The 26,531-nt window shown below is 37.0% G+C and overlaps 1 protein-coding gene across 14 annotated transcripts in view; it reads right to left on the bottom strand.

Annotated features, from left to right (window-relative positions):
* Positions 1-7,824: 7,824 nt before the first annotated feature.
* TNRC6C (trinucleotide repeat containing adaptor 6C) overlaps positions 7,825-26,531 on the bottom strand; it is a 270,642-nt gene continuing 251,935 nt past the window's right edge. For 12 of the 14 annotated variants that reach the window (XM_072645138.1, XM_072645145.1, XM_072645135.1 and 9 more), the window contains 6 exons: positions 24,853-24,996; positions 16,202-16,318; positions 13,804-13,998; positions 12,952-13,022; positions 12,215-12,354; positions 7,825-11,235 (listed from right to left, as the gene is read on the bottom strand). In XM_072645138.1, the coding sequence (XP_072501239.1) occupies positions 10,875-11,235; positions 12,215-12,354; positions 12,952-13,022; positions 13,804-13,998; positions 16,202-16,318; positions 24,853-24,996 (1,028 nt within the window). In that variant the 3' untranslated portion in view covers positions 7,825-10,874. The remainder of the gene's footprint in view (positions 11,236-12,214; positions 12,355-12,951; positions 13,023-13,803; positions 13,999-16,201; positions 16,319-24,852; positions 24,997-26,531) is intronic. The other 2 variants (XM_072645140.1, XM_072645146.1) reach the window with 1 other exon arrangement.

The following is a 26,531-nucleotide window of genomic DNA, read 5'->3' as shown; positions in this document are numbered from 1 at the left end:
ATTAAAGGGTAAAGATCATCTAATCTGGGTAAATTCTGGCCAATTGTTTAACTAAGTGATCTAAATGGAGTATAGATCCTTTTGTATAAATTGCTGGAGGTGGAATGATCCCCATGGGTGTGGAGATAAGTCTCTTTGCCCAAGATCAGAGTCCCTCAATCCCTCATGAAAATAAACCCAAGCCTCATTATAGTATTCACTCTCTCATTGTTAACCAATCAGAATTGATTTTGCCTGTTGGGACCACCCACTGTTCCAAGAATATTTAAATATTCAGTAGGCCCCAAGGTTCATTTTTGATTTATGAGAAAAAACCACTGACTTCAACCTATTGTTTGCTAGCCATAATTTATAAATTGACTATTAATTACCCAGAATCTATGTCTCTCTGACTTTTCATTTGTGACCAGGTGTGAAGTGGTGAGGGTCTGAACTAGGCTGGCAGTAGTGTCAGAGGAGAGAAGGGAGCATGTTTGAGAGATATTACAAAGGTAAATTTGATAGGCCTTGGCAACAGATTGGATTCGGGTAGGGTGAGAGTAAGGAGTTGAAGAAAACACATGTATTAAAGTCGTGGCTGTATTAGAATGTGGCTATGTGAAAATTGAGAAGGGGATGTATGTGACAAGATTTGACAACATATTGGATATGGGAGTGAGTATAAGTGAGGAGCTGAGTATTGCATTGAGGTTGTGAGATTTCATGACTAAGAGAATGGTGGTACCCTCTACAGCAATAGGAAATGTAGAAGAAGAACACTGAGTGAAACCAAGAATTCTAGGAGGCAAAGCTCAGGAAGGAGAACATTGTAGGTACTAAAGAAAATCACTGCAAAGGCACAATGATAGGAGATGAAGAATTATATGTGAGAAACAGCAAGAGGACTAGTATGACTGGACAGTAGGGTGTGTAGAAAAGAGTAAGATGCAAGAAGACTGAAAAGATAAGGAGTCAGGATGTTAATAGCTTTAAATGTCAAATAGGAGTTTATATTTGATCTCGGAGGTAATAGTACTTAGTAGATGTGGTGTGAATGGACATAAATGAGAAATGCTATGAAGGTAGAAAGATAAGGTATACCATGATATTGGGTATGAGGTGAGTGTGAATGAGGAGCTCAGGATTGTATTGTTTGTGAACCAGGGTGAATGGGAGGACGGCAGTGTTCTCAACTGTACTAGAGAAGCTGGGAAGAAAGGATGATTTTGGGGAAGAGAGAATGAGTTCTATTTTGGCTCCACTGAGTTTGCGATGACATCCAGTTCAAGATGTCCTGACTAGAGCTCAGGAGTTAGAACAGGCCTAGAAATGTATATCTAGGAATCATCTCCATAGCGATGATAACTGAAACTACAAGGACTAGGGTCACCAAAGGAGATAGTACAGAGCTGGGGTTCTTAAACATTTTTGTGTCATGGACGGCTCTTAGTGAAGCCTAAGAACCCTTTCTCCAAATGTTTTAAAATGCAAGGTAATATATTTAAGATGACAAAGAAAACTATGTTGAAAGTTTAAAAAAATAATAGAAGTTCATACACTCAAGATTAAGAACACCTGGTACTGAGAGAGAAGACCCAGGACAGAGTCCAGGGGAGTATGACCTGGATGAACATCTAAGAAAGAAAAAATAATCTGAAAGTATTGCTGACCAATGACATCATTATTGAGTTCAGTAGCCCATCTGTATCACCCACAGTACCTAAGAACTTGGCAAAGAACAACACTGGAAAATTCTCTTAATTACTAATATTTAGAGAAATGCAAATTAAAGCAATCCTGAGGTTTTACCTTATATCCATTAGATTGGCAAAGCTGACAAAAAAGGAAAATATACAAGTTGGAATGGCTGTGTGAAAACTGGAACATTGGTGTATTGTTGGTGAGGCTGTGTGAATTGGTATAGTCATTTTGGGAAGCATTTTGGAACCATCTCCTCAAAGTTACTAAACTGTACATACCCTCTGACTTAGCAATACCACTAGTTCCATATCCCATCGAAATCAAAGAAAAATGAAAAGATCCACATATGAAAATGTTGATAGGACCTTTTTGTTTTCCAGTTGCAAATAACTGAAAATGAAAGGATTGTTCATCAACTGGGGAAAGGGTGAAAAAAAATTTACAAATATGAATATGATGGGAAAGAGATGCTTTCTGAGATAACTGGGAAGACTTATGAAATGTTGTAGAGTGAATGAGCAGAACCAGGAGAGCAGCATATACAACATCGCATAAGGACCAGTGGTGAAGAATGTTCCCTATCTCCTGACAGAGTGGAAATAGAATAAATGTACAAAAGGAGACACAAATTTTTGGCCATGGTCAACACAGGAATTTGTTTTGCTTGACTACACATTTTTCTTACAAGTGTTTTTGTTTTTATTTTCAGTAGGAGAAAAAAATAAATACTTGATAAGAGAAAGTAAAATAAAATGAATCTTGAAAAAAAGTTACTCCTACTCATCCCCACAAACAAACAAAAAACAACCCCAAACCAAAATATAATGTTCACAGACCTCAGGTATAGAGAGCAAAGAAAAAAGGGCTTCCCAAGGTGTGTCCCTTGAACACCAATGTTTCTCAACAAAATTCTGACTCTTTTTTGGAGGTCTTGGCAGTACTATTATACATCTGTTTCTGTCACGGCTCTTTTGAGCTCAAGTCATGGCTAATAGGTGGTCTTCTTTCCACTTCCCTCTCAGATAAGAGTTATACTGATTGTGAATTGTATCTAACTTCCTCTGGATGAAATGAGTTTGCCCTTTTGAAAATTGGCTGTTGCCCCATTCTCATTATAGATAATAATAATGGCTTACATTTGCATATGTGGTTAAAGTTTATTGAACACTTCTTATACAATATCTCCTTTTGATCATCACTGCAGCCCTGTGAAAGTAGTAAGTAGCTAAGAAAGAGTAAGCAGCTAAACTATGCAGTAGATAAAGTGCTGGATATGAAGTCAGGAAAACACAAGTTCAAATCCAGCATTAGGCACTTTCTGGTTATGTAACCTTGGGAAAGTCACCTAACTTCTGTCTACCACCATTTCCTCATCTACAAAATGGGGATGATAATAATAGCACCTACCTCTGAGGTTTGTTTTGAGGCTAAAATGAAAAATATTTGTAAAGTGCTTTGTAAACTTAAAAGCACTTGAAGACTGACAAAGATTGAGTTTTAACTTATTTGAATTTGAAATCTCTAGCTTTATTCACTCTCATGACTACAGTGGATCTTTGAGCCTCACCCCCTTTCGCTTTCAGTCTTTCCAAACATCCAAGCAGCAGCATCTGTTGATGTTGCTGTTCCCACAAAGTATTTTCACTCAAGTAGAACCTGAATTTGTGTCAGCTGCCCTCTTTACCTTCATGTCTTGTGCTTCTGCCATTTATCATTGTCATTGTCAGTCAATTAGTGCTTCTTCTTGCTCTTCCATACTATTCTTTAACTGATTTCTTCACTTAGTTATGTCAACCATTAACCATATTGCACTGATATATCCTTTTCCATTTCCCTCCCCCCTTTCCCTTCCCTAACTGTGAACACACTTTCCCTTTCTACAAGGTTTTTCTTTCTTCTCCATCCACCATTCTGTCTCCTGTCTACTCATTCTTTTTTCTACTTCATTCAACCTCTCTCAAATTTCTTTTAGCTACTTGCTTTTTTTTTTCTCCCCAACTATTTGTTCCTTGTAGTTGTACCTTCATTAGTTTTTCTGAGAAATGGAATTAGGGGTAGATTTTATTGTCACTTAGGGCAGGAGAATGGTGGAAATATCCAGAGGAGGGCAGCTAAGACAATGAAAAGTCTTGAAATGATGCCACCCAAGGATTAGATAAATTTTGGCCTGGTGAAAAACTGTGTTGGGGATGTGATAGATATCTTACAAGTATCATTTCAGAGGGATTCTATTTGTTCAGTTACTCCAGAAGGCAGAACTAGGAGTACTTAGGTAGAAGTTACATACAGATTTCCCTATTTCCTCAGCCAAGGAAGGGTTCAATGGCCTCTAAGGACATTTTCTAACTCTTGAGATTATGATCCAAGATTCCCTTTTTTATATTAGGCATTCAGATACTTTTCTTGACCATATGGTCAAGTTAAAAGTTAGGATAGAAGTTAATTCAACAGAGAAATAATCACAACCCTAACAAAACAACTTATTTTGGAACAATATTCTTTAGCAGATATGCGTCATTCTTCCCTGACCAGTATTTCAGCTCTTTATCTGAATCATGGGTATGGTTTTTCCCAAATAAGGAACCCATTTCCCCCCTCCCCCAACAAGGGGTTAGCTATTTTCATGAAGCTTCTGAGAATCTATTGTGTCTAGGGCCCTGTTCTAGATATTAAGAATAAAGAAGCATTGTTCACAGTAACTTTCTCCACTGTATTCTCCAATTCACATCTCCTACTGGCAAACCTTACTCATAACCTTACAACAGTTACACCCACAATTTATTTTCCATTAGATATTCCTCCCCTCTCCCAAATACAGTCTGTTTCTTTATCTTTCTATGTTCCATTTCTTTTGTTTTCCCCACTTCCCTAGTACTCTAAGCTCCAATTCTCTGAGCTTCAACTTCTGTTTTCTCCTCCCCTTTCCTTCCTTCCCTGGTTCCAATGGCAGCCAAAAGGCCCTGCCCTTGAGACCACAGGTTTCCCCAAAGAAGCCAAAGAACAGGGAAGTAATGGAAGTCTGTCCATTGGCAGTAAGTAGGATGCTGGGGGATATTCTAGTGCCTTCAGGAAGTGAAAAATGTCTGCCTCTGGAGAGTCAATGGTTTTGGCATGAAGAAAATTGTGGGAATGTTGGGATATCAAGTAGAGGTAAACCGCATTGGTTCCTTATTATTTATTGGTAGCTAGTTACAGTGGGGAGAAGAGCCCACTTAGTGTAAGAGTGATTAAGGAGTAGCCTGAATAAAATCTGATTTTATAACATCTCTCGTTTTTTTTTCTGACTGGATTTGGTTTTCATAGAATCTGGGTTGAAAGGAACCTCAGAAGCCACCAAGATCACTCAGTACTTGACCAAGAATCCTTTCCATAACATTCCTGACAAGTTGTCATGCAATCTTCCCTTGAAAACCTCTAGTGAGGGGCCATAACATAGTCTGGGGCAGCCAATGCCACTTTGAGACAGCTCTGATGATTGGAAAGTTTTTCATTAGATCAAGTCCAAATCTGTTTATTTTTGTTTTAAGCCCTTTCCAGTCATTCTCGCATTATGCCCTTTCCATTCAGGGCCTCATCTCCATCTCTTTCCCATCCCCTTTGGACTTGTCCATGGTACCACCCTGGGCACCCACTGTCTGACTTTTTAACTCACTGAATCTAGACCTCTGTTTCACTTACCTGCTCCCTCCACAGGATGCCTTCTACACTCTGGCCATCACCTACTTCCTCCTTCTTATCCCCTTCCCCAAATCTTGGACTTTCTCCCTGGAACTTTCTTAGACTCTGAATGGCTAAGTTTTATCATACCTGAATCTAGTCTCCTATTTATTCCCTACCACTCTGCAGATCTCCTTTATGTATTGCCTTCCAACATTAGAATATAAGTTCCTTGAAGGCAGGGACTGTCTCAATGAGTTATCTTCAACTATTCCCTAGTTCTTCCTTAGCAAAAAGAAAAAAAATGAGAGAAAGGGGGATGTTTGAAGAAGACTGTCAGGAATTAGATGTTTAGGACAATTTGGGAAATTCTTTCATGAGATGAGCAACACCAAATTGTTTTGTATTTGAAAGAATGGAAATATTAATAATCTTGTTAAACACCTATTTTATAGCTTTTCACAAGGCAGTCACATTTCATCTTTTTAAAATATATGTAAAGAAAAAGTCTGTTAGAGTAACTTAATAGTCAATTACAGTATTTAGAAGATAAGTACCTCTGCAACAAAAAAAGATTGAGGAGTTCTGGACTAAATTAATTAAGATGAAATTTAAGAGGGATAAATGTAGCTAAGGTTTTACATTTGGCTTAATCCCCCAACTTTATAAATACAATGATGAGTTAGCAGAATTCAGCTGAAAAAATACTTTTAAGTAGACTGCAAAAGCAGTTCAAAGTGGAATAATCTCAACATGAGCACAAAATGGAAGTCAAGAAAGCTAGAATGACATTAGGGTACAGTGAAAAAGGGACGTGTAAATGTTAAGGAAATAATAGTCATGTTGTACCATTTTAAAAGTTCCATTTGGAGTATTATGCTTAAGACTGGGCACCACATTTTATGAAAGGTAATGGTAAATTCAAGAATTCAGAGGAGGGCAACACAGATAATGAAAGGCCTGTAGTTCATGTCATATGAGGGTTGGGTGAAGGAATCAGGGGTGTTTAGCTTGTAGCAGAGAGAAGGGACACAATAGCTACCTTTAAGTACCCAACAAGCTGTTGTGTGGAAAAGGTAAAAGGTGAGGCCTGATTCTGTCCAAATGTCACAAAGAAACAAATTCAGACCTATGTCTGACAGATATAGACACTTCTTAAGAATAATATTTCAAAGGGGAATAGATTACCCCAACGGTAGTGGGTTTTCCTTCAATGGAAGACTTAAGCCAAAGGTCAGATGACCATTTGTTTGATCTATTTTAATGAGAGTTCCTTTTCATGTATGAACCAATGACTAGATAGCCAGAATTCCCTTCTCTGAAAATCTGATTGTGACTTGGTTAGACTATACCTACAGTATTATATTTAGTTCTCAGTATACCATATTAGAGGACAGTCATGGGACTTGAGTATATGCTATTTAAGAACTGGTTCAAAAAACTGAGAATGCTTAAAAAACTCTTCCAACATTTGAAGGGCTATCAAGTTGAGTAGGGATTATACTTATTTTGCTTGGACTCAGAGGGGAAGAACTAGAACCGAATAGCAGAAGTTGCAGAGAAAGCTTCAGGCTCAATTTAAAGAAAAACTTTAAGAATTAGAGTTATCTCCAAACAAAACTGGTTGCCTTGGCCTAGTGCTGAGTTTCTCCTCCTTGGAGGTTCGGGATTATTGTAGAGGGAATTCTTGTTCAGGCATGGGTTGGATTAGATAGCTTCTTAAGTCCATTTTCTGATTTTGTGAAGTATCATGCATTGGAATTGACCTTAGGTTGAAATTAAGATGAAGCATGTAGAGAAATAAATATAAGGCAGAATGCACTAAGTTCAATGTTGTTGGGAGAAATCTGAGGGTAGACAATATATTTTAAGCAGGTGCAATTAAAGAAGGCTTCATGGAGATGTCACTTGAGTTGGGCCTAAAGGGAACAGGTGGTAAATCTATTCTAGGCATTAGGGACAGCATGAACAAAGACAGTGAGATAGAGAAGGACTGAATGAGATCACTCCAATTTGGCTGGAATGCAGAGTTCATCAGAAGCAATTATGGAAATACAGGTTGGAGCCAGCCAAACTGGAGAGTAGAATGATCAGAGAATGCATGTGAAAGTGCTATGTAATGAGGGCCACAATATGCACCAAATATTATTACCAGGATGTTTCTAGGGAAGTGGTATTTCTAGGACCATATGATTCCATAACCTAAAGATGGTTAAAATATCCTTCCCTTTTTTACTAACTTCATTCTCATAGATGAGCCCAATTTTTCTTCTACTAAAATGTACTATATCCTGCTCTCCCTCTGAAGTCACCCAACATAAGTGAGTGTTTTCTAACTTTCACCACTGGCAGTCAATTCTTAACAGGGATTTCTCAGTCAGGTCCAGGGTGCATCTGATGGCCTCGGAAGTCCCTTCCAACTCTGAGATTGTGTAAAAATCAAGGTAGTTATTTTATGTCCAATCTGAAAAAAACAAAGGGATAAAAAAGGGTGTCACAATCAAGTTTTATTCAGGTTAACGCCTAAGTTAATCAGGTTGATTTCCCTGATACAAGTCTTTTGGTCATAAGTGAAAATAAGCCAATGGTCTGACAGTAGTTCTAAGCAGACACCTATTCTTAGATACTGTACAATAAATATCATTGGCTTGTTGACTACAACAGATTTATATGAGAAAGTACAGATTTTTATGGGTGAAATATTGTACTATCTGTTACTCCATTAGTAACTATTGATAAGTTTTTTATTTAAGTGCAAAATAACATCATCCTATAAATTAGGCCACAAACAATGGAAATTACACACTTAGCAACTATACTTATTCTCATAGAAAGTAAGTGTGCTACAAAAAGGGATGGAAATTTCTAAAAACTGATCTTTCACTAACTTCAACACATAAACTGACAAATATTTTTTATACTCTCTGCTTTTAAAAAAAAGTCACATTTATTTGAACAGCCAAGAAAAAAATTGCAATTTATTAAGTATCAACGAAGCTTTGTACTTTTGAAAGCAACTTTCGGTGCATGTTCTTCAACAATCACATTCTATGAGGAAAAAACATTAAAAGCCACAAACTCTTTTTTTTAAATCTCAGAGTTACAGACATCTTTAATGCAAAATAAAAGACAAAAATTAAACACAGATTTTTTTACTTCCATCCCCAATTTTAAAATATCAGTTGTTTTTCTACAACTCAATGCTAGACTTCAGCATGGAAAATTGTATGTATATAAGCACACACACATATATTTGATATACATATTCAGCTATATAGATCAAATATATATAATGTATGTAATGGCAATGAGATGCAATTACTCTGAGGAAGTTTTATTTAGCTAAATACACTACTAAAACTTGAGGAAAAAAGTATTGAACCCAGTTTGTGCATAGTTCATGATCCTCTATAAAACCAGCTTTTGTTGATTTGCCAACTTTCAGGACCCTCTTTTTTTTTTTGATAAAACCATTAAAAAGCTAATTAAAAAAAAATGTAATGCACAAGTTTCCTGATCCAAGCAGGCAGGGAGCACAATGTTCATATATATTTTTAAAAACATACTTGAAAGTATGCTATTCCATTGTCTTTCTTCCTTTCAAAACAATCAAAACATTGATCATTTTTAAAACATAAAGCAATTTTTTTTAATATATAAAGCACTCTTCAAACATCTATTTCTTTTGAGTCCATTATTTGGTAAATATGTAACTGCTACACATTAGATTAGGTTTTTTGTGTCTCTTTTTTGTTGTTGTTGTTGTTGTTTTAATAATATCTTCAGTGCTAGGAGTTGGGCTTAAAAATACATGAAATGGTGTGGAGTTGCTCCTCGGGAAACCCGGCTTTCCTGAGACCTCTTCCACCATGTGCAAGATAGTGACCACAAAGTTTTCGCCACTTTGACGAAGAGGAAGAAAAAAAATAACACAAAGTACACAACAATGGCCAAAGAAAGGATAATATAACAACACTGTTCAATCCCAGAGCTCTGAAGTAGCATATCTTCATTCTGAAAATAGGTTTCTTTAGCGATGGAAGTCTTTTTTTTTTTTATTCCTTTTAAAATTTTATTTTAAAGTTTGAAGGAGAAAAAAAGGTCTGTAAACAGGTGGGAGCCAAACCATTGGCTCCTCTAAAAGCAGTCTAAACCTATGTCCCAAGTGCTTGTTTCTGTTCCAGCTTGCAGGGAACCATCCATTCTTTACAAGTATCTATGGCCACAGTTCAAAAAGTTTTTTTTTTTTTAATCTTTATATCCCGAATGGAAAAATGGTGCAATACTCCGGTAATAATTTTCTTGCATTAGTCCACAATAAAAAGCTGCTAAAGGTAGGTATACATATTATTCTCCAGAGATACACAATGTAATTTAAACGCAACAACAGAGTCCTTGAGTAAACATTTACACATGAATTGTCGCTGACCCATCCTATTAATTTTTTCAGACATATAGGATTAGCTACTGGAAGGGTTGCTGACACTCAGTGCAAAGTTAGAAGCTAACAACAATTAAACGTTTGACCAATGAGGAAAAAAAAGCATATACTGAGTAAAAGGGAAAAAACCCCACATTGTTAAATCATTCGCATACTTTCTCACATACACACATATGTGCACACATACGCACTTATGCACACACACGCATAAACGCACGCACACACACACACACACACACACACACACACACACACACACTTCTGTTCCAACACACATAATAGTATATGAAGTTAGAAATTTTTTCCTAGAGCCTGTTTCTGTATATTGATGTCAACCTGGAAGTGTAAAATTAGACTTAGAAAGTGTTCACATTTCATTATTGGCCTGCTGGATTCAAGTATTTGCATGTTTGATATGTTTTTTTTAAACTTTTTCTATTTTGGGGGTTTAAAAAAATGACATGGAAAAGTAACCAAACAAGGGAAATGTGCATAGGCGGATCCCTGGGAGCAGAGAACAGGAAACTCCCCCCCTCTAACCTGTACTTTACAGTCATGAATCACCATTCAGATGCATGACTTTACTGTACCAATGATATAACCATGCTTATGTCCTTCTGATGACTGGGTCCGCCTCTGGTAATGTGCATAATAGTCACAGGCTCATTTTAAATAGGCTTTCACTTCTCCCTCCCACCCCCTCCCCACCTTGATAAAATAACCCTTTCCAGCCCACAATCTGAAAAGTGCCCTTCATGATAGAACTATTCTAAGCAGCTTTTATACTTAAAAAAATAAAAATACAAAACACAAAACATACCATATAAACATAAGACAACATAAAACAAAAAGCCATGGAAAAAACAACCTGTCATTAGCATGTGAAACTGACCAAAAGTAGCCCATACTGTTTTCATAACAGTTCTCAAGGACTTTGGCAGAGTTTCATAGTCAATATTGGACAGAGGTACTAAAAAAGGGCTGCCAGTCTGATCTATTAAAGCTGGATTCTTTGTGAAGCCCTGGACTGGAAAGGGTTATCCTTTTTTTCCTTTAGTGCTGATGATTGTTATTTCCATTTCATTGATCTGTTTTCCTAGATACTCTCCCCACTGAGAAGGTCACCAGGAAGCAGAGTATTTAAAGGTGTAGGGCTTCCAATAACTCTGCCATCATCGGTGCTTGGAGGGCCCCAAAGGCTGCTGGAGTACTGAGGAACTCCACCCCAGAGCAGATCACTGCTTCCTTTGCTTCCCAGGCATGGGGTGTTCCAGTGGCCCGCATCATTTCGCACCAATCCATGAGAACTGCTTGTGGAGCCCATACGAGTCTGATTGGTTCCAGTGTTGGACTGCCAACTGGAGGTGGGTGGCAGTGGTTGGCCTTGTGCTAAGAAACGGTTTACTTCCTCTTCACCAGCAAACTCAGCCAGTATGGTAGTGTTTCCTAGGACACACCTAGAACAAATAAGAATGACAGGATAGAGTAATGAGACAACCAACCCATTTCTCAAGGCATTAAGCAGCCATGGAATCACAGATTTTTAAAGCTAGAAAAAAATAATTTAGGTGATCTCCGTTTTACAGATGAAGAAACTGAGAACCAGAAAGGGAAAGTAGCTTGTCCAAGATCACATAGCTAATTTATAGCAGAGCTAAGACTAAAACTGGCTTCTTTTCAGTAAGTGGGTATTTAATAGTATCTCTACTTACATCATGCTACCTTCCAATTAGCAATTATATATAAAAATATATGTCCTTGGGACCATTTTTCTTTCCTGGGAAAAATAGCAGACAAAGGATTATGGTAATATGCATACATGCTTATACTTATTCATCTTTCTGGTAATATCTCTGCTACTCCTCAAAACCAATATACATGGAATTTGTGCATTTTCTCCCATTTTATCTTTTTCCATCAACTGTATCCTCTCTCTTAGTAAATTTCCTTCTTTAATAAGCAACTTTTTCAGTCCACAAGACTAGGGGACTATTTATTAAAGGTATAATTTATATGTTGTATTCATGCATATGCTATATTCAAGACCAAGACATTTTCTAACCTCAACTCAAAACTCCAGATCTAATTAATGACATTGAACAAGGGTCACACTTCAGTATTTATCTTTAAGAAATCATATATTTCTTAACGATAGAAAGGCTGTACTGTTAAAAGTACCATAGGCAAAAGCATTTAGAATATTTCAGTTATAGATAGCAAGGAAAAGATATATTTTAATTTTATGAATGGGAATGAAAGATTCTTTAAGAAACTTTTCTCAACTGAATGCCAAACCATGCCCAAACAAGAAGCTTAGCAATTTAAAACTAGAAGAAAGAAAAAAAAAATCAACGTTGCACGAACTATACTTGATAGCAAAAAAATATATATCTGATACTGTTTCACACCCACAAAGAAATGAGAGAAGAATCGTACATATGCAGAGACTTTTGAGCTTTGGCAGCTTCTTCCTTGGAACTATATCGGACCACAGCATTTCCTTGCGTCAGGTTCAGGTGGAATGTAATTAGAGGACCATGTTGCAAGCACAAAGTCCTCAGTGTAGAACCATCAATCTAATTGAGAAAAACAGATCAGGGTTTTTTGTTATTATCTGTTATTTTTCTCTGTAAATAATTACTTATTTTATATCATAGTCATTTCTGCAAGTAATCTCCCACCCACCACTGAACCTTCCCTTATTTTCTTTAAAAATTTTAAAATTATTATGAATTTGACAAACATCAAAAAACATGAACATTTTCATTTACAAATATGGAACAAAGATGAGGAAAAGAGCCCTTTCTTGTAAAGAAAAACAGTTAAGCAAAATCTTGATAAAATGATATGAAATAAGAAAACATGAGAACAAAAATTCAGAATCACAATCCTAATTACCCTCCCATAAAAGTGCTTTTGAAGTGTATAATGTAATTTTGTAGTGACAGTGTCATTTTACATGTTCTTTATGGATAAATTTTCAAACTATATTTTACTAACCAAAACTAACCACAGAAAGAGAATAGGGTCATGGATCCAGATCTAGACATTATGGATCATCTTAGATCTAACTCCCTAATTTGTAGACATGGAAACAGAGGATTAGGGAAGGGTAAGTGACTAGAACACTTGCTGATGCTCCCATGCTGCCATTCATCATGCACTCTGCCTACCTGGGGTGTGAGGTTACGCAGGACTAGCCAGCTACTCGTTCTTCCTGAACTATCGGTGCTCCAGGCAGAACCTGCACAAAGACCCCCACCCCCACCCCCCAATGGGGAAAACATTGTTAGAAAGAAGGGCAATATGACATGTTCATTCTGGTTTCTAGCCTTACCCACAATTTACGGCAACATGGGCCAGCATCCTATGCTACAAAATACAATGTTCTTTAAAATAGAAATTTTCTTCCAAGTCTCCAGAAAATACAAACTTTTTTAAAAAAAAAACCCTAAAACCTTTAAGTAATTGTTAAGTAATTATGCATACAAATGATTTTTGCTTCATTCTACTGCACATAAAGGTTGATCTGTAAAGGTGGGTATTCAGTATTTGTTGAGATCTTTGTAGAATGTTATAAGTATACAACATGAAGATACTGAAAATGTATCTCCTTGATTATACAATGCTGGTTTTTTTGTGACTATTCTTAGCATGAAGCTAATAACAATTATATACCGAGATAAGAGTGGCTCAGGCTGGATACCTCTAGGTATCTATCATCATGCCAATGCCCGTTCTGACCTATGGCTTCTAAATCTCAGGGTGGCTTTGGGGGACCCCTGAGATACAGCTTGAGACTCTGTAGTGGTTTACTAGAGTCTGTAATCTTTGAATTGGTTTGAAGTCCAAGGGTGAAGATTGTAGAATCCTCACGAAAAATGCATTGTAGAGACCATGGTGAAAAGGACAGTAAAAGGTTACAATGCCCCTGGAGAACACTGAAATATTGTACTCTAAGAACCACATTAGTAAGTGAGCACTAACACACTTCCCACTGTTGCAACTGAAGAATCATGGCATACCAGAGGAGTAAGAGCTGGTCCAGCCAAGTGGACTGGTACCCCAGGTAGAAGAGGGCTTGGCGTTTGTTAAGCCCGGAGGAGGTCTAGTAGGTGCAGTAGTGTTTCTGGGTACCTTCCACAGTTCATGAGACAGAGAGGCTTGTGTGTGAGAAACTGGGCCAGAGGACCACGTAGATTTAATGTCTGACAATTTACCTATAAAATCAGAGACATAAAACTTGCATGCACACATATGAATAATATATAATTTTTAAATTCTAAAAACTTGTTCCTATTAGGTGAAAACCATCAAGACATTTCATTAATATGCCAAAGCTTAGCACTTTGAAGTAACGGAATATCACAATAACTAAATGCAGTATTTTGTAAACCATCCTGAAGCTAAACATTATTATGAATACTGTCATTTTAATTTCTGTTTGCAGATAGTCATAAGCAATAAGGAGCCTACTATACATAAGAAAGCTGTTACAGCTGACAATTGCTACATTTATCAGTTTGCCGAGTTGCCCAACCAACCATAATTTACTGTCATGAAAATCATGAAACAGTTCAACTTCTGCTAACATGCATCTAATTAATCGAGTTGAAAAGAAGCAAACATATAAATTCCTGTGCAGGGTATTTTTTCATATATCAATTATCTTTAAGGAAATATCCTGTGGGCTACAATCTGCCATTTGTTTAACAGCCACATATTTAAAATCCTTTTAATATCATTATGACACAAAAGGCTGTCTTTAAAAAACCTAGTATCAGTTATCTTATGAAATAAAAATTAGGAAATGTGAGATAGCTTTTAATTAAGATCACCACAGGGACCATGATAAAACCTCTCCTGTCCAAATGGTTCAACTCTAGAATGGAAGAGAAACAGAAAACAATAACAGGTGGTTGCCAGTATCATCATACATTCTTTCCTCACACTGCACTGTGTTTATTCATACAAAAGAGCACATTGTACACAATAAATTTATCCAATAATACCACCTACTTCACTCTATGAACAAACATAATACAGAAAATTAAAGCAAACCGAAAAAAAAAAGCTGTCTTGACAAGGAAGACACACCAAATATGACTGTGGACTTATTAAATTAAAAGCATTATTTTAAAAAAGGTAGACATTTTGTGAATTCTTTAAATATTTATTAAATGTTATGAATAAAAACATCAGATGGTATTTGCTATTTTATAAGCAATATAGATAAAATGTATAAAGTGCTTTAAGGTTTACTTTACAAAGCACTTTACATATAGCATCTTATTGGCACCTCAGAATATCCCTGGGAGGCAGGCATTATTATCATCTCTATGTTACAGATGGAGAAACTGAGGGTGAAAGAAGTTAAGAGAGATGCCCAGTTACACAGTGTCTGAGGCAGAACTTGAATTCAGATCTTGCTAACTGCAACCATAGCAGTCTGTCCACTCTAACACCTGGCTGCTCACACTTAACTCCTTTCTTCACTGAGTGACTGGTATTAACAGAAACATTCCTGTGTTCATCTGTTTTATTCCCCTCTTTCAAAACATATGAAAAGGTTCAGTTGGAAAAAGGAAAATTTCTGACAGAAATAATAGCAATTCCTCCCCGCTACCCTTAAGGAGTCATATCTATTTATTAAATTTGACTATGGAGGAAAAGGAAAGGGAATAATCGTGTGTGTGTGTGTGTGTGTGTGTGTGTGTGTGTGTGTGTGTGTGTATGTGGCTTACCATGTGCCAGGTACTGTGCTAAGCACTTTACAAACATCATCTCATTTGACCCTCACAACAACCCTGGGAGACAGCTGCTGTTGAGGAAACTGAGGCAGAGAGAAGTTAAATGATTTGCCAAGGGTCACATAGCTAGGAAGTGTCTTATGCCAGATTTGAACCCAGTTTTTTCTGACTCCAGATTTATCACTCTCTTCACTGCCACCTAGCTGATTATATAATATGTTCAAATGTTAAGTCCCCCATATTTGCTGATCATTTTCCTGACTTAACGTATTCAGTTTTGACAATATATTTTTCTAAGGTCTCACTATAAGATCTTGTTTATTTAATAAACTCTAGATTCTACTAAAGTAATGTGAAAATATTTTAGCAGATATATGTTGAAATAACAGAAAAAGTGTTATTTTTTGGTGCTTAGAGCAAACGTAAGGATCTACTAAACTATTACTTTTCCTTGATTTCTTATTTGGAATTTAAGTGACATTACACTTTTTTGAAGAATGCTTTCTTAGAAGAGGCTATCAGTTACATGCTACATGGACATTAATCTTAAAAAGTCACATCTGCTCAGGGAATCAGCAAAAAGATCAGAAGGACCTACCTGAGAGATCTTTGAAGACTTTTTATTCAGGAGGTACAAAAATGCTAAATAAAAGTAGAAAGACCATTTTCATACCTGTAACACTAGGTGCGGATGCAATGCTGCTGAAAGAGCTACTGTAGCCAGAGGCACTAAGAGGCCAGGCACTCGATGAAGGCAGCGTGGCATTCTGAGATGATGTTGGGGATGACCCTGCAGAACCAGCAAAGAAGCAACTAAGAAAGCTGGGCCAAATGTTTGCTGTGTCAGCAGGTGGGAATATAGGCCAGGAAAAGAACTTCTCTGGAACCTGTCCTTTTTGAGTAGATGGTCTGGATTCAATTGGGGGCAGTCTCAGGGACATTCTTTAAGTTGAGTTCTATCCCTCCCACCCAGATCTCTGTCCTTAGCAGGCAATTACTATAAGGATTTCCAACTTTTCTTGAGTCTAAATTTGGATGCAAGGACCACTAGAATTTTATAACTTCCAAATAAGGCAGATTACATCTACTTTTTTGCACCTCAATTTTTAAAAACCCCACAAAATAAAGACAAAAGTGTTTTTCATGTTAAATTTCTACTCCAAAACACCACTTTCATCCCCTGACTTCTCCTTTCAAAACATTTCCATTTCCCTCAGGATCTAAGATAGACTTCATCTTTACTTCTTTTCAGTAACATTGTATTTGTCCTTTGTTGCCGAAGAAGACCGTGCCATCAGGGAAATGATGACATGACTTGCACTTGACTTTGTTTTGAGTGAGGGAGGGCTGTGCAGGTCACCAGCCTCACTTCTCCAGAGCCATCTGAATTCAGAGACCTGATATTCCTCAGGATGACTGAAGATAACCCAGGATGCACTGGGAGACCGTGGGACCATAAGGAAAGCATTACCTGGCGATCTCTTTCACTGTTTAAACATTTTGTGCAAATTATGAAATTTCTGTGTTTTTGCTTATTGTGGGCCTGTAATTCCAGGGACTTAGCTCACTGATATTTGTACTTTGCTTTGGACTATGTTTCTGTTATTTAGGCTGAGCCTGTAGGAAACACTGCAGGCCTTTTCTTTCCTTCCTTATTCTGATCTCTGAGAAAAGGAGACAACCCTATGTGAGTTGTTTTTGTTTTTACTATTAAGTACTACAATGAAGCACATATGGAGTAAGATATCAAAGTAAAGCTTGAAAAGTTTTATAAAAGTCTCTAACAGTTATTCACCACACATGCAAGCATAGGGATGGTGATCTTTGGCTGTTTTTTTAAGTAGCATTAATTTCTCAAACCAGAAATAAATAATTTAAATTTTATACTTCTCTGAAAAGGATAAGGACACATGTAAAACACTCAAAGTAGTCCAGTTTAATTGCAGAGTGAAGTGCGTGAAGAGGAGTGGTATTCACGAAGGAGGTAGGTTGGAGTCCTATTTTGGAGGGTCTTGATAGCCTAGCTAAAGAATTTGTATTTTATTGGATGAGTAAAGGGGAGAAATTGAGTTTTTGAGCTTGGAACTGACATGATTGGGCCTTTACATCAGGAGCTCTGCTCTCGCAGTATTGTGAAAAATGGAAAAGAGGGTCAACAGAAAGAAATAAGTGGGAATAAAAAAGGGTAGGGAGGTACAAAATAAAATCGTGATATTATAATTAATAAGATTTCATTTGATCTCAAATTATCTGTGAAGTTGAGAAGCAATAACTATAACCTAACAGATTTTTGTTTTGTTAACAACTCCATCTCAGGGTTCTCAAAATATGTAAAATATGTTTTGTATAATTTTTTTTCATTTTTCTCAGGGGTCTACAGTGGGCTGATCCACTCTCTTACAGTACAATAAAATAAACCTGGGGTGAGCAAGAAGGAAGTGAGTATTCATATTGATATCTGTTTAGTGTTAGCAACTACATTATTATTATACGCCCAGATCCTTTTTATCCCCCGAAGAAGGGGTAGGGATAGGAAATTAAATTCCTATATGAAAAAGATTGGGGAATATTTCCAGCCTTAGACTGACCTAATGAAATTAATATAGTTATTTAAAAAAATATAACTGGCTTGTATTTTTCATTAAAGTATGATGTAATATTAATGATAACTTAACAAATTTTAAAAACAGAAGAGACAAATTAGACTACTCAACAGTATAAAGTAAATTCAAGAAAAAATTTATATTTGTCCCAATATTCACATTCCTCCTATTTAAATTTTATGAGGCACAAGTTAGATTTAAAAAAAAGAAAAAAGACTGGCAGGGGCCTTAGAAATCATCCAATCTAAGCCTAGAGAAATTTACTGACTTGTATGAAATCAGAGTTAGTTGCAAAAATGGGGTTATAATATAAATCTAATGCAATGCTGCTCATTCATAGATGCTTTAGATACACCATCAATTACATACACATCCCGAGAACAGACTGCTTTTTTTAGAAATTGAATCTTTAGACACATCCCTCTAAGTTGCAATACAAATAAGATGTTTGCCATTGACTGTTATTTGTTATGAACTAGGGCCCTGGGACACACCACCTCCTGCATCTTAGCCAGGCTTCTAGAGGTACTCCCCCACTCTTAACACCAGGAAGACTTGCTCTGTAAGTGCCAAGACCTGGTGCAAGTGTTCTAACCCTGGAGATAAATTTCAAGGGGTCTGTGAACTCGGATGGGAAAAACAAACCGAACTCTTTATTTTTCATTAATCTCTAGCTGAAATTTAACATTTCCTTCAATTATTTAAAAACATCATTCTGAGGAGTCTATAGGTTTCACCCAATTTTCAAGGGATCCAAGACACACACACACACACAAAAGCTAAGAACATCTGATCTAGAGACATGACATAATATTCTACTCAACTATGCTCATTAGTGGTGCCATCCATAGTTGGCATACTCCTCTTATTCTCTCATTCCAGTGACAGTGAACCCCGAAGAACTAAAGAACAAACACTGCTAACCAACTCCCTGCTATCTGCTCTGTAATTCCTGTCCACCTAGATTCCACCCTCACATTTGCTTTAAGGTGCTTTAAGGTGCTTTAAGGTTTGCAAAGTACTTCATGGATTTCACATATTAACTCAACTTATCCTCACAACCATCCCATGAAGTAGATGTTATTATTATCCCAATTTTACAGATGAGGAAACTCAGGTAACAGACAGGCTAAATGACTTGCCCAGGGTCACTGAAGCACTGAAAGTTTCTGAGCAATGGAGTAGCATGGTCAGATCTACACCTAGTGAAAATCGATTTGGAAGTTATGTGGAGGACAGACTGCAGAATGGAGAGACTAGTAATAGAGAGACCACTCAGGAGGCTCAGATGTGAGGTGATAAGGTTCTGAGAGAGACCCTGTGAGTAGGATTCCATCTCTTCTTTTAAATCCATACACTTAGACCATAGGGTTCTTAGATTATGCCTGGTGTTCCTTTTCCTGTCCATCATGACAAGTTTCTTCTCAAGTTTGCTGAATTTCTTGTACTCTTTACTTTGGCAGTCAGTTCTCCCTTATTAATCAGAATTAGGATGAGAAGGCATTTCCTTTTTTGCTTCCTTTTGAAGAATAAAATTATTATCAGAATAAATCCAATTTTTCAGCTGCTCTGCTTTTAGGAAAACAAAGAGCTCTAGTAGACATCTCGATAGCTGAAGTCCCTTATCATTATTATATTTTGCTTCTGCCAACCTTTGTGACTGGCTGTTGGATTTGCTCTTCAATTCCTCCTGACTGCAGTCTCTCATAAGCTGCTGCCCATGATGATTTCGATCCCTGGATCCTCACTCAAAAGCTTTCTTTTCTAGTAGATTTCCAGAGGAATCTATATTCTTTTAAATTTTTTTTTATTTTCACATTAGTAATGCTGTAAAGAAGAATTAGAATGGGATGAACCACAAGAAAGAAGAAACAAAAGAGAGAGAGAGAGAGAGGGAGGGAGAGGGAGGGAGGGAGGGAGGGAGGGAGGGAGGGAGGGAGAGAGAGAGAGAGAGAGAGAGAGAGAGAGAGAGAGAGAGAGAGAGAGAGAGCGCGCAAACAGTGCACTTTGATCAGCATTTAGACTCCATGGTTTCTTTCTCTTGACATGGATGGCATTTTCCACCATGAGCTTTCTTTTGGAATTGTCTTAGAACCTTGCACTGCTGAGAAGAGCTAAGTGCATCAAGTTAGTCATCCCATAATGTGGCTGTGACTGTATACAATGTTCTCCTGGTACTGCACAACTCACTCAGCACCAGTTCATATATGTCTTTCCAGGTTTTTCTGAATTCCACCTGCTCATCATTTCTTATAGCACAACAGTATTCCTTTACATTCATACACTACAACTTGTGCAGTCATTCCCCAACTGATGGGCATCCCTTCTTCGCTACTACAAAAAGAGATGCTGTATTTTTGTACATGTGGGCCCTTTCTCCATTTTTAAGATCTCTTTGGGATACAGACCTAGAAGTGGTATTGCTGGGTAAAAGAGAATGCACGTTTTTATAGCCCATTGGGCATAGTTCCAAATTGCTCTCCAGAATGGTTGGATCAGTTCACAACTCCATCAACAAAGAATCAGGGTTCTAATTTTCTCACATTTTCTCCAGCACTCATAATTTTCCTGTTCTGTCATGTTAATCAATCTGATGTGGTACCTCAGTTGTTTTGATTCACATTTCTCTAATCAATAGTGGTTTAGAGCATTTTTTTTCATATGACTATAGATAGCTTTAACTTCTTCCTCTGAATACTGCCTGTTTATATCCTCTGACCATTTATCAACTTGGGAAAGGCAACTATATTCTTGATGTAATAAACTGAATACACCATTCCTTTTTAATCTAATCTGATATTTTTGAATTTGAATTTTGAATTTAAATTCCCTACTAAAGTTCTGTTCCTTATGGCATGGAAGTGACCTTGAAATTTCAAAACTATATTTTCCTACAGTACTAAAATAGATAGATAGATTTGTCAATGTACCTGAATGTTGCATCCCACAACCAACCTAAGCTAAACTCACTCAATTCAGTAGTTTCCTCTCTAGTGATGGCAATAAAGGAGGCCCCTCCAGTACTTTGGTCCAGAGGACTATACCACCCCTCCTTACAATTATCTGGCTGTGGCCAGTTAGGAAGATGAATAACACCTGGCAGCTTCCAGTGAACTACGAAGAACTGAACAAAATTGTTATGCCTATAATGGAAGTTGTTCCTGACCTCATCAATGTGGTGGACCAGGTAACCCAGAGTGAGTGGTGTGTGATTATCAACTTTATCAATGTTTTTTCTCTATTTTTCTGACTGAGACTAGTTAGGAGCAGTTTGGGAATGGGTCCAGCATACTTTCTCTGTCCTTCCTCAGAGCTATCTGAACTTGCTCTTTTACTGTCATAGTACTATCTCTTCCCGAAGATAGGGGGATATTACTACACTAATGATGTAATGTTGCCTAAACCATATGAAACCATATGGTAACCCATATTAGTGAAAAGGTGTGGGAAATTAAACCCAAGAAAATCCAGGATATAGTTCCTTCGGTAAAGTTCTTGGGAATATAGGATGAGAAGAATTCAGTTGATTCTGGACATAAAATTACTGATATAATAAATATAAAGTGAGGAATAAATTACTGATACTGGCTTCCCCACAATCTAAAAGGAATCCACGAAGATTATTGTACATTTTGGATTCTAGAGAACGCATATTACCTATTTGCACATCCTGACAGACTTCATTTACTCAGTCATCTGCAAATCTGTTTCTTTTGAATGGGGTCCAGAACAAGTTCAGCCCCAGAAGACCTAAAGCAGATTGTCTAACAGTATCTCCCCCTGAGTCCTTATGATCCAGTGGGGTTCATGTTTGGAAGAAAGGAGAGTCCTTATTCCACTTGATGGCAACCTTGAGCCCCTCAGTGAAGGTGAGGACAGTCTTTACAGAGGTCTCTGTGGAAGAAGGCAGAACTTCAGCAGAGACCTCTGAAGAGGCAAAGATTTGTTATCAGTTCCCTGATGCGAGCTTCAAGAAGAGGGAGGTTTTAGCTGGTGGGTCAGAGAATACTGAATGGGAAGTGACGGCCAGAGACGGCCTTGGTATCAGCTTAGATCTCAAGGCAGATGGCATACAAGAGGCTTATGACCTCTGTCCACTTTACTAGAGATGCCTTTGACGTGTAATAAAGAATTATTTACTGTGCTATGAGTGTCTATGCTGTGACCCAAATGTCTTGGAGTTAATTCTTGCTCACTGTTACCACCTTACACCAGGAGAAAAAATTTTGCGACTGTACTGGATATCACATCATCTGCACTGCGGCTCTGATGTTCCTTGTGCTGCTCTGGTTCACTGTCACCATCTTTCATTAGGAAACCCACTGTGAATTTCAAAGCTCTGGTATCATCTATAACATGGACCAGACTGTTGAGATCTGAGACCTGGTTCTTTTGAGGAGGGGAGGAAAAATCCAAGATCTCTGGTTTTTGCTCTCCTTAGTTTTTTTTTCTTTCTCACTATGGTATCTTCTTTGAGGTGTCAGTAAATTTTAAAATTATTTTTCTTTTCCTCCTTAGTACTGTCCATGCAAGGAGGGCTGTCCAATAAAATTCCTAAAAGCTTTTCCCTACAATACAGGTGAGGCTCATTTCCACTCCCACCCCCTCCTAGGAACTGACTGGTATCTGCCTCTCTTGATGTAGCTTCCTGGTCACTTAAAGGAATGCAAATCTTATTCACATGGAGTCCAGGCCTCAGACTTGGTGAGTACCTGAGATCATGTAAGTGACCTCATCCTGCCCACCTGACTAGATGTGTTTCCATAAGAAAGCATGGAAGGCTTCGTTTACCAAACATGAACTACTTGATGTTATCTTTTCTATACAACAGCTAAGTTAAATTTCTTTTGTTAACTGGATTCATAAGTGTTTCATTTCATTCCAACATCAGACTTGATCTAATGGTGCTGAGGACAGGTCCATCCTTAATACCACTCTATTTCCAAACTACCCTATTTCTGTTTAGGGCACCACCAATCTTTCAGTTGCCCAGGTTCTTAACTATAGCATTATCCTGAACCATTTTCTCCCCCAAATCCAAGCAGCTAATAAATCTGCCAGTTCTGCTTCCACAACATCTCCTGCATTGGGCCCCTTCTCTCTATTCATACAACCACTATTTTAGTTCAGGTCATCACCTCAAGCTTAGACTACTGCAATAATCTCTGATTGATCTTCCTGCCTCAAGTCTCTTTCCTCTCTCCAAAACACCCTCCACATGGCTGCCGAAGTGAGCTTCCTAAAGCAAAGGTGTGAACTCAAACTCCAATGGCTCCCTACTGCCTCAAGGATCAGTAATATCTCATCTGTTTGGCATTTAAAGCCCTTCATATCCTAACTTTAACCTACATTTCCAGCCTTATTTTATATTATTCCCTTCTCACATTCTATGGCATATATTTTTGCTGCTGCTCACTGGACATTCCAATTCCTCTCTGTGATTTTTTACTCGCTGTCTTCCATGCCTGGAATGTCCTTTCTCTTCACCTCTTCCTTTTAGAATTTCTTATTTGCTAAACAAACAAACACATAGCTTAAGTGTTGCTTTCCATATGAAAATTTTCAGCTACTAGTGTCATACCTTCAAAATGACCTTATGTTTATTCTGTATATAAATAAAAATGATCTCCTTTGAGAGAATGTAAGCTCCTGGAAGGCAAGAAGAATTTCATTTTTGCCTTTGTATCCTTCACACTTAGCAAAGTGTGCCTGACACACAGATTTTTAATAAACACTTCTTGATTAATTTACACTACAGTGATTCATTTTAAAGACCTAGTCAGCAGAAAAGTTTTTTTTTAATCTTAAGTACACTACTTTGTACTTTTCTCTACTGAAAGTGATCCCCTTTTAAAAGAATGCTTTTCTGTATTTATTGAGGTAAATAAAGACCATTAATAAATTTGATGAATAAATTCCTTAGGACTTATCAAAGTCATCAAAAATAGATAATGAACAGAATGGGAGTTTGATCCTCATAGGAAATCCCATATGTCTTCTTGTGGAGTTACTGAGAGATATTTTGTTATGTATTCCTTGAGCCCAAGTTTTACATGATCAAATTCAGTTGGCATAACCAAGGAATGCCAAAAAACATTATAATTTTGTATATCAAATTACAGATCACAATTTACATGCCAAACTACTATCTAATAAAGATAAATGTATCCAAATGCAATGTAAACTATTCTTTTCATAAAATTAATAAACTGATGGTACAATTTATACTGAGGACAGAGCATTCTGTGCCTTAAGGGGAATCAAGTTATGTCCCTTTATAATACCATATTTGTATTCAATGCTTATATTCTACAATTCTATGGCTCGTTAATTTTTTTTGTACCGGATCCCACAGTGAGATCATTTATAAAAGGAGCCAAACTCTGAGTGTGCCAAACTTGGCACTGTGAGCCTGCTGTAGATAACTTGCAGTATACACTCTGGAGGATAGATTAACATCTCTTTTTAAACTAAACTATTTGAGTTAAAAATGGTGAAGTTAAACCTAGAAAATGCATAAAAATGGTATTTATAGTTTAATGTAACAATTCTAAATTTTCAAGTAGAAAACTTAAGAAACCCTGTATTAAAATGTACACCATTATTTATACAGTTACTTACCCATAGAATTAACTCAATCATCATTCATATCTATGAAGAGTTCAAGGATTATGATTTTTCTAGGAACAGGGATAAAAACATATTGTGTCTTCTCCCCTACCTCCACTTTTGAGAAGATAACGATTAACATCCTGTATTGTTGTATTAATTGTAGGTCCAGTGGGGACACTTCCCGGAGTGACATCAGGATCATTCTCAGGGTCAATATTCTGAAGTCCTTTCCATGGCACTCCAGGATGAAATTCTGTTTATGACAACCAAAGTAAGAATCTATGTAATCTGGGAATGCCATTACTTTTCAACATGACTTTGAGTATTCTGATCCTGTCAATGTATTTAAAACTAAGTTTAAATATACTTCAAGCAAAGTTTCATTGATATCTTTTCTTTGTATATCACAGTCATTCTCTGCATTGAACACACACCCTTGTAAAAGCAGAAAAGAAATAGAGGAGACAATCAAGCTACTAAGCATGACAGTGTATCTGCAGTAGCCCACAGCTCCAGAAGGGAGGTGTGTTCTATCACTTGCTCTTGGTTGAGACTGGTATTAGAATTAATTCTTATCTACATTATTGTAATCACCGCATATATCACTGTTCTGATTATGCTTACTCTACCTCTGTTCATTCAAATCTTTCCATGTTTCTCTGAATTCCTCATATCCATCACTTCTTATAGTACCATAGTATTCTATCACATTCACAACACCATACTTGGTTCAGCAATTCTCCAATCAATGGGGAAACTTTGTTTTCAGGTTTCTGCAACCAAAGCTGCTATTACTATTTAGGTATCTATTCTAGTCAGGGGATACTGGGTCAAAGGATATATAAAGTTCCATGACTTTTCTTGAAATTACTGTAAATTGTTTTCCAGAATGGCTGCACCACAATTTTGAGCTTCAACCATAGTTGGGTCTGTTTTTCTATTGCCATTACAATACTATCTCTATATCATATCTTTGCAACTTTTATGGTATGAAGTGACACTTGCACTATCTTAATTTAATTTCTCTTATCATTAGTGATTTGGAGTATTTATCATATGATTGTTGAATGCAATTTTTCTTTAGAAAACTGTATTCTATGAATACAATTTGACTTTGACCACTTATCTACTGGGAAATGGCCCTTGTTCATTCTATATATCAGTTCCCTAAATATCTTGGATATCAGAATTATCTAAGAAACTTGATAGAAATATTTCTGTTCTACTCAACAGTTTCTCTTCTTAAATGAGTTGACTTTGTTTATGCAATTTTTTTCATTTTATGTAACTAAAACGATCTATTTTAGCTTTTGTGATCACTTTTATCCCTTACTGCATAAAAAAAAAATTTCCCCCAGTTACAGTTGTTAAATACACACATGCACACACACACGCAAACACACACATTTAAACTCCTTGCATTCTTTTTTAATTGTTTTCTGATGAGACATTTTCTATTTAGGTACAATATCCATATACCATGAAAGATACTGGCCCAAATTTAACTTCTGTAAAAACTGCTTTCCAGTCTTCCCAGATATTCTCGGTGAATGGGAAGTCCTTCTTCCAGTTATGTGTATTCTTGAATTGATCAAATTCTGGACTGCTGTATTTGATTCCTTTTAGTGCCATATTTGTCCAGTATGTTTTAACCAAAGCAATTTTTCATAGTTACTAATATGTTTTTTGGTGCATTTCAGAGTCTTCCAATTAACTCAAGAATCCTATGGAAATAGCTAGAATTTGTCTCATAGATATAAGCTTATAGCAACTTTAAATAAGACTCCA

Source organism: Notamacropus eugenii, chromosome 2, assembly GCF_028372415.1.
Source record: "Notamacropus eugenii isolate mMacEug1 chromosome 2, mMacEug1.pri_v2, whole genome shotgun sequence".
Taxonomy (NCBI): domain Eukaryota; kingdom Metazoa; phylum Chordata; class Mammalia; order Diprotodontia; family Macropodidae; genus Notamacropus; species Notamacropus eugenii.
Note: the sequence above shows the minus strand (reverse complement) of the source record. Positions and strands in the feature narration are given on the sequence as shown.